The 14,489-nt window shown below is 42.6% G+C and overlaps 1 protein-coding gene across 1 annotated transcript in view; it reads right to left on the bottom strand.

Annotated features, from left to right (window-relative positions):
• The window catches only part of LOC310789218 (E3 ubiquitin-protein ligase TRIM50-like), a gene marked incomplete at both ends in the record, with an annotated part of 138,639 nt that extends 124,719 nt beyond the window's left edge, over positions 1-13,920 (bottom strand). Inside the window, 2 exons of the mRNA XM_083650806.1 lie at positions 9,623-9,749; positions 13,811-13,920. Of these exons, the coding sequence (XP_083506932.1) occupies positions 9,623-9,749; positions 13,811-13,920 (237 nt within the window). The remainder of the gene's footprint in view (positions 1-9,622; positions 9,750-13,810) is intronic.
• Positions 13,921-14,489: the final 569 nt, after the last annotated feature.

Genomic DNA, 14,489 nt, shown 5'->3' with positions numbered 1-14,489 from the left:
GATGCATCAGAATCCGCTTATGGAGCAGTTGCATATCTTCGGTCAGAAAATGATGGGGAGCGAGTCCAAGTGTCCTTCCTGCTTGCCCGATCTCGCGTGGCACCAAAGAGACAGCAGTCAATTCCTAGACTCGAGCTTTGTGCTGCGTTAGTTGGTGCACGTCTCTGTGACCTCCTGAGAGCTGAACTAACACTTCCTATCAGAAATACAATCGTCTGGTCAGATTCAACCACTGTGCTTGCTTGGTTGCAGGCGGATTCATGTCGCTTTAAGGTCTTTGTTGGTACCAGAGTGTCCGAGATACAAGACCTTACTAACTGCCAAGACTGGACGTATGTCCACACAGTTCAAAACCCAGCAGATGATCTTACGAGGGGAAAAACCCTTGCAGAGCTCCAGCAGCCAAACCGGTGGAGCCAAGGCCCTCAGTTCCTTTACCACTCTTCTGACACCTGGCCCCAACCCCCAAATAGCTCCAACAATGATGCAGATCACCAGCAGCTTGAAATTAAGCCATCTTTTTGTGGAGAAGTTGCCATTGCCAGGCCTGTCCCTGATTTCAGCCCTTACACCACCTACCAAGCTCTCCTTGATGCTTCTGTCCACTCTAAACATTCCTTAGCTGCTCAAATAACTCCCACCGCAGCTGATTATCTCCAGGCCGAAATCGAAATTCTGAGACAGGCACAGATGGATAGCTTTGGGGAAGATCTTGCCCATCTCAAGGCCCAGAGACCCCTATCATCATCCAGTCGCCCACTCACCCTGGCCCCAGAAGTCTGCCCAGACACAGGTCTTATTCGTGTTGGAGGCAGGCTGCGGCATAGTGAACAGGAACCAGATGCAACTCACCCATTTGTCCTCGATCCAAAGCATCCAGTGTCTAAGCTGCTCATTCAGGAGTATGACGAACGGCTGAAACATCCTGGCCCGGAAAGAGTTTTCGCTGAGCTTCGCAGGCGATTCTGGATTTTGAGAGGGAGAGAGGCAATACGGAAGTACCAACGTGGTTGTGTTCATTGCCAACGGTGGCGTGCAAAGCCAGTTGTACCCAGGATGGCAGACCTTCCCATCGCTCGTCTCCAGTTGCACAAACCTGCATTTTATTCAACTGGAATGGACTGTTTTGGACCATATAGGATCAAACTTGGACGACGGACCGAGAAACGATGGGGCATTATATTCAAGTGTTTGACAACTCGCTGTGTGCACCTGGATCTCCTTTGTAGTCTTGACACAGACTCCTTTCTCATGGCCCTCCGTCGTTTCACCGCCCGTCGGGGTACTCCCTTTGAACTCTGGTCAGACCAGGGCACCAACTTCAAGGGAGGAGAGAGGGAACTTCGGGAGGCCCTAACATCAGTGAGTCCATCCCTCAAGGTTCAACTTGAGAAGCAAAGGATCCGCTTCCGTTTCAACCCCCCATATGCCCCTCACTTTGGCGGAATCTGGGAGCGGGAAATCCGTTCTGTGAAACAGGCCCTGCAAGGCTCCCTCGGCACCCAACTGGTCACGGCAGAAGTTCTTCACACTCTGTTGATAGAGGTTGAAAATATCCTCAACTCCAAGCCCCTTGGCTATGTCTCCTCGGATATTGCAGATCCTGACCCTGTGACTCCAAATCTTCTTCTCATGGGGCGGCGAGACTCCTCTATGCCTTTGGTCTCTTATCCAAGCTCCGAACTCCTCAGTCGCCGTCAGTGGCGTCATAGCCAAGTGTTGGCCGATCACTTCTGGTCCCATTTCATCAAGCGTTATCTTCCTCACCTTCAAGGCCGGCAGAAGTGGCAAACGGACAAGGAGGATATTCAAGTCGACACAGTTGTCATGATCATGGATCCGCAACTCCCAAGGGCCCTATGGCTAGTTGGTCGTATTACCAAAGTATTACCAAGCAAGGATGGCCGTGTCAGGACAGCCGAAGTGATGGTGGGGACCAAGTCCTATGTTCGTTCAGTTTCCCGACTGATTACACTTCCTGCAATTCCTGACGACCCCCCAGATCACTCTTCCTAGGATGACTCTTGGGAGTGCAAATCCCCATATGATTTGGGGGCGGCTGTAAAATAGAGTCATACTCTATGGTGACCTTTCACCTAATTCCATGTTTCTGCCACCTTCACCTGAGCTCACTCCCACCATCACACGTCTCCTCTCACCTGATTTCATTTCACTGTAATTAGTTCACTCCTCTTCACCATATATTCCTTCCTCACACCCTGTTCTGGCTGGCAACACTACAGCAGCACAGCCCATGAGGGCCCTCACGTTGAGATCCGGTTGTGCGTAATAAGTAAGTTTCTTTCTTTCTGTTGTTATTTTATGGTCATTTGGTAGGATATTATGTTGGCTTGCCTGTAATCTATGGAGGCATATGATGTGTAATCCGGAATGCACATGCTTATGTTTTGTAGTTTTATATGGAAATGCTGACCAATTCTATCAGACCAATGAACTCTAAATGTTCCATGTTAAATGTTTCACCTTTGTTAGAACACCAATTTCCATTAGTGGTAGGCCTACCTCCTCACTCCCCCTTTTCTGTTAGAGCACTTATGGTAAATGTTTGTTTGGTGTCTAATTGATTATTGTCTAATTGTGTTGTCATTAATTGAATTGTAACTTTGTCTGTTTCTCTGTTTTATCATTTAGAAAAACCACACGAAAACCGTGACGCCTCATAAAAGGATTGCTTGACTGTGTGCAGCAACAAAATAAATGGCTTACACGGAACACTCTCTGCATCTTTAATGCATGTACCATGGCGATGTTCATCCCCCCTATGAACCAACACACAACTATTCTACAATTGCCATGTGTGTCTGTCCAGGCAGGTCCAATGAATTTTTATTTGGCTGGCTTTGGTGGTGATAACTGTTCCTTCTATATGATTTTGGCACACTTGGGACAGTTTTTGAAAAGTTGGACAAGGTGTGACTCATTCACCAGCCACTTCTTTTCTGACCATCCTGCTGTGGTGTCTCCAGATGAGCTTCCAGAGGCAGATCGAGAAGTAGTTCCTGGGCTGGAAGGCGAGTCGGAACTGGGCAGAACAAAGCTGACATCTGCGGGATCCAGATCCAACTCCCCGAAACTCATGCTGAGATTGCCCACTTCCGGTTCTGCTACAACTTCCTGTTCACTCTGAAGACACAGGATGTGGAATTTATAAGTAACTGCACATATATATTTGCAAACTAATATCAACAATAGCAATTTGCAGATGATGAAATCTATTTGATGCAGACAAGTTTGTCTTTTACTAATCAAGAAAAGACTATCCTTTCAACTCACTTGCAATACTGGCGAAGATGTGTAGGCAGCCGGCTGTGGGACATTTGCAGGGGAGGTTGATGTGGATGGGGTCGGGTCCTTGTACAGACAAAAACAAAACACATTAATTGTGTCAGTGTAGTAATGGAGGGGCTGAATGGATAATATGATAATATTCAGAAAAGGTGTTGTCACTGCTGGGCTTACCACTGATAGTGACCAAGTAGGAGCCAGTGCCAGGTATGTTCCGGATAGGGATCGCCTGGTTCGTGGTGTAGTTTGAGGTGGACTAGTAAGAAGTAGAGTCAATGCAGAGGATAGTGGGACTGCAGCAAAGTCTGTATCAGTAGGAGAAACCTCACCACTGGCACTTCCCTAAAAAGTAAAAAAAATAATTAAAAAAGCCATGGTGACATTATTTTCTTTACAACTATGTTGGTAAGGTCTATTCATACAGTTAGGTAGACAACTCGAATTCAGCCATTGTTCTCTGGGGAATAATCAAAGAAGGCGCCCCTCCCCCAGCTGTGGTCACCATGGGCTTCTCAACAAACAATCTTTCTTATTTTACAAATTGTCTTAGCCATATAGTATTAACACAAGTAAAGTATGTTACATTCTAGTATAGTATTTCTGATGTAAACTTGTGATTTGCAATGCTGGAGAGAATTATTCAATTTGTGTTTCACTGTTGTGTTGATATTATTACAACGATCCGTGTGCACACGGTCTGTTACAATAAGATCATTCCAAAAAGCTTCAAGAAAAACCGCACACTATTATGTCGTAATACTGAAAACAGACAAACTACCCAAAACACTGTCCAAATAGATAACTTATTTGAATGATGTGATAATGTTACCTCCATTGTGTATGTAACATGGCTCTCCAACACTTTTTGGACAGCATTCTTCTTGACATGACGATCCTTCAGTCTTTGACGTTCCTTTTGATATTTGGGCTTGACGGGCATGCCATAGTCCTCTGGGGCAATGGCTCCTGTGCGCACGTAACTTGAGAGCAGGCGGTGTGGAAACTCGCAGGAGACTTGAACGGGACAAACAAGATTTGGATTCACAGACCCCAGATGAGGAGACAATAACAGCCTGGAGGGGTACAGACAGCCTCACGTGTATTTATGGATCATATAATGAGGATATGGACCGCGGCGTGACAGAAAAGGTGTTATTTACAGAGCACATTCCGTTTGCGCCTGTTTGAGGACTCTATTCCATTTCCTTTTTACATTTTTAACTTTCTTCCCTGATCTTAGGATCATTTAAAGACTACATTTTCGTATTCCTTTTGTTGGATTCCTATTTACATTTTCAATTTTCTGTTCTTTTGTAAATTTTATTTCTATAATCTGAAACTCTGTAAATGGTTTAGCCCGGCATCATCTCGGCCTATCCCGGAGGGGGGTCCCCAGATGGGGTCCATAGTTGGGCCCCTACAGTACATCGGCCCTCACAAGGTTCCTCCTCAGCCAACAAGTAACTGAGGCAATACATGTGGCGGAAAGGTTTCCTTGGGCGCACTGGGGGTGGAGGGGGCCCCCGCTGTGTCCCGGCCTGGCCTTCTCTCCCACGCCTTATGTGTGTGGGGGCTGGGGTGGGGGTCATCGGTGCTCTCCATCACTGGTCGAGGGATGCCGGTAGGTTAGAATATCTTAGGTTAGGCGATAGATTAGCTACAGCCTAACTGTAGGCTGTAGACCTGTTATAGCCTCCTGAGTCCCGACCCCATTAGCTGCATTGGATTTTTGATTTATCTTTGCTATTTGGTATTACTTCGGAAAACTAAGTACTAAAAAAAAAAGTAAGTAGAAAATAGTTAAAAATGATGTCCTCACATAAGGTCACTGGTGTAATCTTTTACAAGTCACCAACTTGTAATCAAGTATTTCTCTTTATTTGAATGCATATCATGGCTGTGCAAAAATAAAATGTCTACAGAAAAACATCCTCCAGCTCAGAGAGGTTGCCTGTTATCCAATTCAGCTGCTGTCAGATCAACATGCCCTGGAAACACACAAAAAACACGTAAAAATGTGTATGATTTATAGTATTTATTATTTATATTTATAATTTATATTTATTGTTTATATTTATATCTTATACCACACCCAATATCTATTTAGACTCTTGTCAACTATTATAGTGTCTTCCCTTATCTCCCCAAACAATGTTTTCTCACTTACATCTTCACCTCAGAAAACTGAAACATTAACCCACTGTCCTCAAGTTCAAGTTCAAGTAGTTTATTGTCATATGTATAATACAATGAAATTCTTTATGCTTTGAGCACCCTCAGCCTTACATACACAAGGACATGGTCACAAAGACCGACAGAAAAAGGGTGTAGACCTACATAACTATGTAGGCTACACGTGATACAGACATGTCTGTACACAGTACGTGTAGACATAACACAAACCACAATACAATACAGTACAGTAATGGTGCACAACAAAGTGACAGTGCGTTGCAGTGTGTGTGAGTCAACTGTTCAGCAGCCTGACTGCCTGAGGGAAAAAGCTGTTACTGAGACACAAGTGCTTCAACAACACTGTACTTTGTTACTAATGCATTTTTTTTTCAAACCTGCATGTCTTTACAAACTTCAAATGGTCCTAAGCATAAATCAACAAGTTTCATCCATACAATTTGATCAGGTTTATTACCTTGGCCACGTTTGTCTCGGGAGTGCTGGTAGAAGGATGTGGTTGATATGCTAGCCATCTTGTATTGACAGGAAGTAGATTTTTCTTCTTCTACTATGATAAAATTGTAGCTTAGTGAGGATGAGGTCTGAGTTCAGCAGAAATAAGTATTATAGTGTAGAAACGGCAACATGTGATGTCAGGAGGATAGTGTTCAGGCTAAAATCAGACTAGAGCAGAATAGGACAGGGCAGACTAGGCTGTAGATTAGGTAGATTCCCTGTGTTCTAGTTAGTTCCGGTTAATGGCTAGAGTAGTCAGATTGTCTGAATTGCTCCCCCCTTTCCCTGCTCTCTCCTCGCTCACATTCTAAAGCATGGCACTCATTCTACTCTAAAGCATCTATGGGTTTTAATGATGGATCACTCAAGTGGGTGACCTCATACTTTGAAAATCATACTCAAATGGTGATGTAAATGGGACATTGTCAAATGAAAGAGTCATGAGATGGGGGGTGCCTCAAGGAAGCATCCTCTGGCCTTTGTTCTTTTTATTGTTTATTAATGATTCCAATGCTGCTGTGTCCTGTAACCTGTTTCTGTATGCAGACGACTCCGTGTTAATGGTCTCACAAGAAACAAATGTGTGGTGGAGGACACTCTGGGTGCTGAGCTGGAGAGAGCCTGTTAATGGCTCTCGGCTAACAGACTGTCCCTCCACACAGATAAGTCTGAGGCCATCCTGTTTGGCAGCAAAATCAGACTAGCAAGGTCACTGGGTTTTGCTGTGAAAATAGGAGACTGTAGGCTACACTCAAGGGCACTGACGACATTAAATATCTTGGATGTATCTTGGATAACTGCTTATCTGGTGAAAAAATGGCATTGACTGCTCTAACAAAAATTCACCAACGAATAAAATTCCTAGCTAGAAAAGCGGTTTTCTTAGACATTCAGATAGTACACACTCTTGCCGGGGCACTAGTACAAAGCCACTTTGACTATGCTGCCACCTCATGGTACACCGGCCTAACACAACGATTGAAGGACAGGCTGCAGACAGCCCAAAATAAATTAATACTGAATACTGAAGTGCACCCCCGTACTCACCTTGATACCAAGCACTTTGAAAGTCTCCGATGGTTATCGGTTGAAAAATGCTGCTCACTTTTAAAATCACTTTACATGAGGTCCCGAGGTACCTACTAAACTACTTCTTACTTGTACGAGAAACACATCAGCACGCTACTCGAGGTAGGTCGACAGATTTTATACCCTGTCGCTTTAAAAGTCTGATGGGAAAAAATAGCTTCAGGTACAGTGCAGCAGTTCACTGGAACAATCTGCCGAGGGAAATAAAAGCAAGTACTACTGTGACCAGTTTTAAAAGAGCCCTAAAGTACTGGCTCCATAGAAATGCACTTTAAATTACTGGCTCCATGGCAATGCACTTTACATTTAGTTGCCCTGTATTTGTTTTATCTTGAGTTCCTTTAATGTAACCGCTCTCCGTTGTTTTATGTTTTTTAAGTGTTTTAAGTGTTTTATGTTTTATTATGCCTCGTCTTACTATATGTTTTATGTGAGGACCACAATGAAAATAAGCCTTCAGGCTTTTTTGTGTTTTTATCCTCGGTGATTGATATATTGTCTGTTCTTTTTTTACTATACAGTATGTACTGTTGTGTTCTTTTTTTATCACCAAATAAATTAATTCATTCATTCAGCATGGCATCCCCTACTTTCCCTGTTCTCTCCTCCCCCACAGTTAATCCTATCTGTTCAGTACACCCCCCCCCACATCCCCCTCTCCCTGCCCACCTCCTCCCCTTCCTGAACTCTCCTCCCCCACTATTCTAAAGCATGGCACCCATTATATTCTAAAGCATGGCACCCATTCTCTTTCCCCCTTCTCCTGCTCCTTCCCCACCTCTCCTTCCCTGCTCTCTCTTCGCCCACATTTCCCATTCCCTCCCCACCTCCTCCCTTTCCCTGCTCTCTCCTCCCCCACATCCCCCCGCTCTCCCTCCCTCCTTCCTTCTCCTGCTCTCTCATCTTTCCCCCTTCCCCTGCTTCTTCCCCACCTCATCCCCTTCCCTGATCTCTCCTCCCCCACATTTCCCATTCCCTCCCCACCTCCTCACTTTCCTGCTCTTTCCTCTCTCACATTCCCCCTGCTCTCCCTCCCCCGCTCATGTTACCTCATGTTCTTTCTTAAAGATAAAAATAAAATAAAAATGTTTTAATTAAACGACTAGTCGACTACTAAGCACAGTGTCGACTACTGGTTTTACTAGGCGACTAGTCTGTGAATGCCCATATATATATATATATATATATATATATATATATATATATATATATATATATATATATATATATATATATATATATATTCTATAAGATTTTGTTTAAATCGTTTACATATAGACATTTCTTTTTTTTTATCTGGCCACAAGGGGGTGCACGTGCATCCAGTGCACCAACGTAAAATCGCCATTGTGTGTGTGTGTGTGAGAGACACCCAAAGATATCGGTGACTGGCGTTACTGTGCTCTTATGTGAAAAAAGATTAATGCACCTTAATGCCAAAACAAGTTCCTATATGTTACATAACATAATGGTGAATAAATGATATCTGATTCTGATTCTGATTCTGATGTCTGCCCACCACCTCGAGCTCAATCTTGGTTAAGACAGAGCTACTCTTCCTCCCAGGGAAAGACTGTCCTCTCGCAGACCTCTCCATCTCAATACCACTGTGCTTCCCTTCCAAACAGCTAAGAACCTTGGGGTGATCATTGACAACCAGCTGTCTTGCTCGGCCTACATTGCTGCCACAGCATGCTCCTGTAGGTTCTCCTTGTACAACATTCGCCCGTTTCTCACCAGGGAAGCGACACAACTCCTGGTCCAGTCACTTATCTCCCGCCTGGACTACTGCAATGTGCTTCTGGCCGGCCGTCCTGCCGCTGACATCCGACCGCTTCAGCTCATTCAGAACGCTGCAGCCCGTCTGGTATTCAACCAACCCAAATTCTCTCACTCCCCTCTTCCGGGACCTTCACTGGCTTCCCATCTCGGCACGCATTAAATTCAAGACACTGGTTCTGGCCTACAGGGTAGTACACCAGCCCCTCTGTACCTACAATCTATGGTCAGGCTCCAAATCTCTCACCATTCCCTCCGCTCCTACACCAGTGCAGGACCCCTCGCCCCTCCTCCGCTATGGGGGCTCAAAAGTCGTTCATCCCATTCGCGACTCTTCTCGTCCCTGGCACCTCAATGGTGGACTGAGCTTCCACCTTCGGTCAGGACGGCCGAATCACTGCCGATCTTTCGGCAAAGACTAAAGACACACCTTTTCAGGCTCCATCTGGGCCCTTCTTGAACTAACATCTTTCTCTCTCTCTCTCAAAAAACAACAACTTTACCACTATTCCTTCAGAAGTTGTAGCCGTCATACATTGTGTTGCATAGTTGATTTATCTTTTGCTGTCAAAAATGTGTTTTTGGATAAAAGCGTCTGCCAAATGACGTAATGTAATGTAACATTTAATGTAATGTGTAGTAAATTAGGGGTCCTTGATATGAAAAAGTAGAGAATCACTGGTTTAGGAAGAACAGTTTAATGACCTGAGGTGGCTGTCATTGTGTCCACAGTGTGGTGACAGGTGTTTGGTTTTACCTGCAAAGCCTCTATGATACGAGCCAGGCTGACGTTAGGAGGAGGGCTGTCTCCGTCCACAGCACAGCGACACACCGGACACTGCAGCTGGCCCAGCAGGTCCATGGTCATGGAATGCACACAGCAACTGCACGGGATGATGTAACATTCACAAATATATATTTTTTACCAACTTTTTTACCAACTTTAAAATTTCACAGTATATAAAACATGTTCAGTTTGAAATGTGAATATATATATCAACAAACAACCCTAAAGTACAACACCCACCCCCACCCACATCCTCCCATCCAGGGTCCCACAACAAACTAAGGACTACAAACAAGACAAACAAATACAATAAAGTAAAAAAGAGAGAAAGGGAAAAAATTGCCAGCCTTGTCCCTTACACTTGATACATTAACAAACCAGTTGACATGATATAACAGTTACACATTATTCAGTCAAAGGATACAGTTTTAAAATAGTTAATAAAAGGAGACCAGGTTTCATCAAACCTTTGTTTGACCCGTGTATCTGACCTTCTCTAATTTCAGCATTGCCATCACTTCATGAGTCCACTGCTTAAATTATGGTGGGGTTTTTGCCTTCCAGTTAAACAGAATGAGTCGACGGGCCAGAAGAGAGGCAAATGCAATTGCATTTCTTAGGTGACTCTGGACGTTCTCTTCTGACTGGACTATACCGAAGATGGCAGTAAAAGGATTAGGAATTAGTGTTGTGTTAGAAAAAGATGAAAAAGATTGACAAATTGAGGACCAAAAGCTGTTTAGAGATTTTCAGGACCAGAACATATGTCCTAGAGAGGCCAGGGAATGCACCTTGGGCATTCTGGGCGGACAGACTGATAGATTTTGGACAACCTATCATTAGAGAAGTGCAAGCGATGAAATATTTAAAATTGCATCAGGTTGAGTCCAACACAGAAACCACCTAAGAGTGAATATGTGAAATAATGGTGTCCAGTAGTGGAGCGTACACCGGGGCAGAGGGTGCGCCAGCCACGGGCCCACTCGTCAGTTGGCCCCCATCCAAAAAAAAAAGTCCAGGCCAGGCCACCGGGCATCGGCCCGACGTGCCCGATTATGCAGTCCGCGCCTGTCTGTGTGTGAGAGAGAGAGGGAGACAGGGGCAGACAGGGTGCTGTCTGTGACAGCCTGTCGCTTGTCCATCTGCGGTGGTTCTGAACCGAGGGCTGTGCCTCGGTGCTGAAACATCTGAAGAGGCTTGGCTGGCAACCTGTGTTTTTCTTTTTCTTCTTCAGAAAAAGCTTGTCTGTAAAGTGGCTTCACTGTAGGCTTTCTTGGACATAATATTACTTGGCTCAATGAGTGACACATTGTGTTTTCGGATATAGGGGCTATCAGCTATTTTACAGTTGTGACTTAAAATGACTATTTAATAAAGTCAGTGGTGTGAGTGTGAGAGGAATTCAATCAATAGACAATAACATTGGTGTGTTTAAAATGAGATATTCCACTAAATATGGCTAAAACAGATTCAAACATGCAAAAAAGGCAAATTTTTCTTCCCACCGGCCTTAATTGAAAAACAAAAATGGATGTGGGGCCCCCTAGAGCGTCCCATAGCTCTTCAGAGAATTTCTCTCCTATGTCAAATTCCCAAGCAGCCCTTGTCTTATCCCATTGTAGGAGGGTGTATATTCTGTATCATTGTACACTTTGGAAATTAGTCCCTTGCTAAATGGATTAAGATTGAGGATATAGTATGTTGGATTCCTCTGGGGGGGATTCGGGTAGGATGAAAAATGTTTGAAAGCGAAGCTGCAAACCTGAAAGTATTGGAAATAGTCTCTTTGGAATGTCATTGTCCTGACATAGAGAACTGAATGATCTGAATGACTTATCATCAAAAACAAAATCCACACCTGTGCCATGCTTTATATCCCAGATCTAATTGTGAAGATGGAAAGAGGTGGTTGTATATTAACGGAGATAAGCCAATTGTTTTGTGTGAAACCAAAGTGTTTCCTAAATTGAGTCCAAATTTTAACTGAGTTTAGCACCACAGGATTTAAATTGTGCATTTTTGAATTTAAAGGTAATGGAGAAGCCAACCAAGAGATTGGAGAAACAAGATTAGTTTGTAGTTCCATGGTTGACCATAAAGGTCCCTCCTCCCCTAAAAATGTGTTGATCCAGTATGCCAGTTTAGAGATATTTGCCGACCAATAGTAGTATAAAAAGTTGGGTAGACCTAGCCCACCTTCAACTTTGGACCTTTCTAAACTTGCTTTTTTAATTCGAGGGCCAGATTTATTCCAAATAAAGGTAGAAATGAGACGATCTAATTGTATAAAAAAGGATTTCTGCAAAAAAAAATCATTTGAAATAGGTATAAATACTTGGGCAGTACTGACATTTTGATTGAATTTATACGGAAGGGATGCAAGGGAAATAGGAAATTTGACCAATGTTATAGGTCTCCTTTTGATAGAGAAAATTTACATCACATGCTAATGTGATGTAAATTTTCTCTATCACCTTTTGTGCGCTCCAATAACGGCTTAAAATTATGCTTAAAGAGTGCTTTCAATTAACTTGTGACATTTATTCCTAAGTATGTAAAATCTTATTTTATTATTATTAACAACTTTTATAATGCATTACAAGTTATCAATATGAAAACGCATGACATAGCACAGGACAAGAGGGAGAACTAGACATAAGCAAACAAACAGCAACAATAATAAAAGATGAGTCGCAGAGAAAAAGAAGGAAAAATCAAAACAGCAAAATGGGCACCTATTCCTTATTGTACTACACATAATGTTTAGTGTGTGTGTGTGTGTGTGTGTGTGTGTGTGTGTGTGTGTGTGTGTGTGTGTGTGTGTGTGTGTGTGTGTGTGTGCGTCTAGTAACCACAAATATCTGTGCCTAGTATTAGTAAATGGTTGGTGAAGATATCAATTAACATGTACACCATGAAGTTGAGGTTTGCTGGTTCCTTTATCTTCATTTCATTTTTTCATTTTATTCAGTTTATTTGGCAGGGACAGTGTGCATGTACATTAATCATTCTCAGTAAAGAACAAACAGATGCCTTGCACCAGATTATAGCTTCAGGCTAATTTACATCTGTAACACATGGATTCATGTGGCCCTAACCTATAAATTATTGTGCATAAACATTACTGGTAACCCTTTATTTTAGAGGTACCCTAGTTACATGAACTATTTGTAATTACTAGGGGTGTCACAATATATCGTCCCACGAAATTTCGCGATAGTAAAACGTCACGATATGTATCGTTGAGATGAAATCTCATATCGTGAAAAAAAAAAAAAAAAAAAAAAAAATTTTTTTTTCCCCCCCCCAAAAATAGACAAAGAAACGTCTTTGTTTGTTGAAGTTCAATGTGTGGAAAGTAGTTCAGTTGAACAAGTCTCTGAAGAGACACATGAGAAGTTATACAGGAGAGAAACCATTCAATTGAGTTTCTGGCAAAACTGTTTACTTGACAGGAAAATTTGAAGATGCATAAAAAATAGACTAAGAAAAGTCTTGTTGTTTGAGTTTGAAGAAAAACTGAAGATGCATAATGAGAATTTATACTGCTGAGAAACCTTTTAGTTCAAAGTAAATCTAAGTGACGGTGTAACTCATTCTATTTCAAGATAAGCCTTATCTCCAATCTCATGTTTTTTCTAGTTGTTATTGTAATAACAATTTCCCACAACAGCATGTTTTGTATTTGTGCATTTCAAATAAAATACTACTTTTCCAGTCATATATTGTCATTATTCAAGTTTAAAAAAATATTGTTAAAATCGTATCGTATCGTATCGTTATCGTGAACCCAGTATCGTGATACGTATCGTATCGTGAACTGAGTGTATCGTGACACCCCTAGTAATTACACATGAACACCAAATGTAATTACACAGTAATTACCAATAGTTATAAATGATGTTCATATGTAGTTACATTGTAATGGACCTGTAAAATGGAGTGAGTCTGTTCAACTGTAGTTCATATGTAGTTACATTGTAATGGACCTGTCTGCTCACATGACTTAGTTGTACATAAACAAAATGAAAATAGGGTCCAGGTTGAAAAATACCGAAATTATTCTTTAACATGAAATGTGGTGTGTTTAAAAAAAGGTTTTAATGACTTCAACCTAAGTGTATGTAAACTTCTGACTTCAACTTTATATGTAGGTACCTGCAGTAGGAGTGTCCACACTGTAACATCAGTGGCTCGGTGAAAGTGTCCAGGCAGACGGGACACCTGAGCTGCTCTTCCAGAGATTGCAGGCTCTGTCGACGCTCCATTTGCCCACACAGGACCAGCACCCAAAGGACCGGACCATCTGAAGACGGCACTCAAAGTTGATGTGACTTCAGTTTGCCTCTCAATACAGAGTTAGTAGAAACATAATTAGAGGTGATGGAAGATCATCAGGACTCAGAAGGCTGGCAAGCTGCTGTGACTGATAAGCCTGTAATGCAAGTTCAGCAGTAGCAGAGTGAGGGTTAGCAGTAGTAGTTCTAGCGGCAGTATTTCTGTAGCAGGCTTGTCAGTACACAGACTGCTGGGTCTCAGCCACTCAGGTGAACAGACGACAGAGTGGGCGGACTCAGTCCCTCAGGTGAACAGACGACAGAGTGGCGGAGTCAGCCCATGTCTGCAGAAAACCACCTTTGTAGTTTTGGTGTTTTTCTTTGTCTTCCTTGACTTTCAAGTTATGTTGAGTGACTTTGACAAAACTTGTTAAACCCACATTGTATCACTTTAGAAGCATATGGGTGCTAATTCTAAGTAGAACATAAACATTGTCTTTTTTGTAGCTAGATTAGTATGATTATAATTATGAATATGAGTATGATTATTATTACTACTA

The sequence above is a fragment of the Poromitra crassiceps genome (genome assembly GCF_964638095.1).
Source record: "Poromitra crassiceps genome assembly, chromosome: 14".
Lineage (NCBI taxonomy): Eukaryota > Metazoa > Chordata > Actinopteri > Beryciformes > Melamphaidae > Poromitra > Poromitra crassiceps.
Note: the sequence above shows the minus strand (reverse complement) of the source record. Positions and strands in the feature narration are given on the sequence as shown.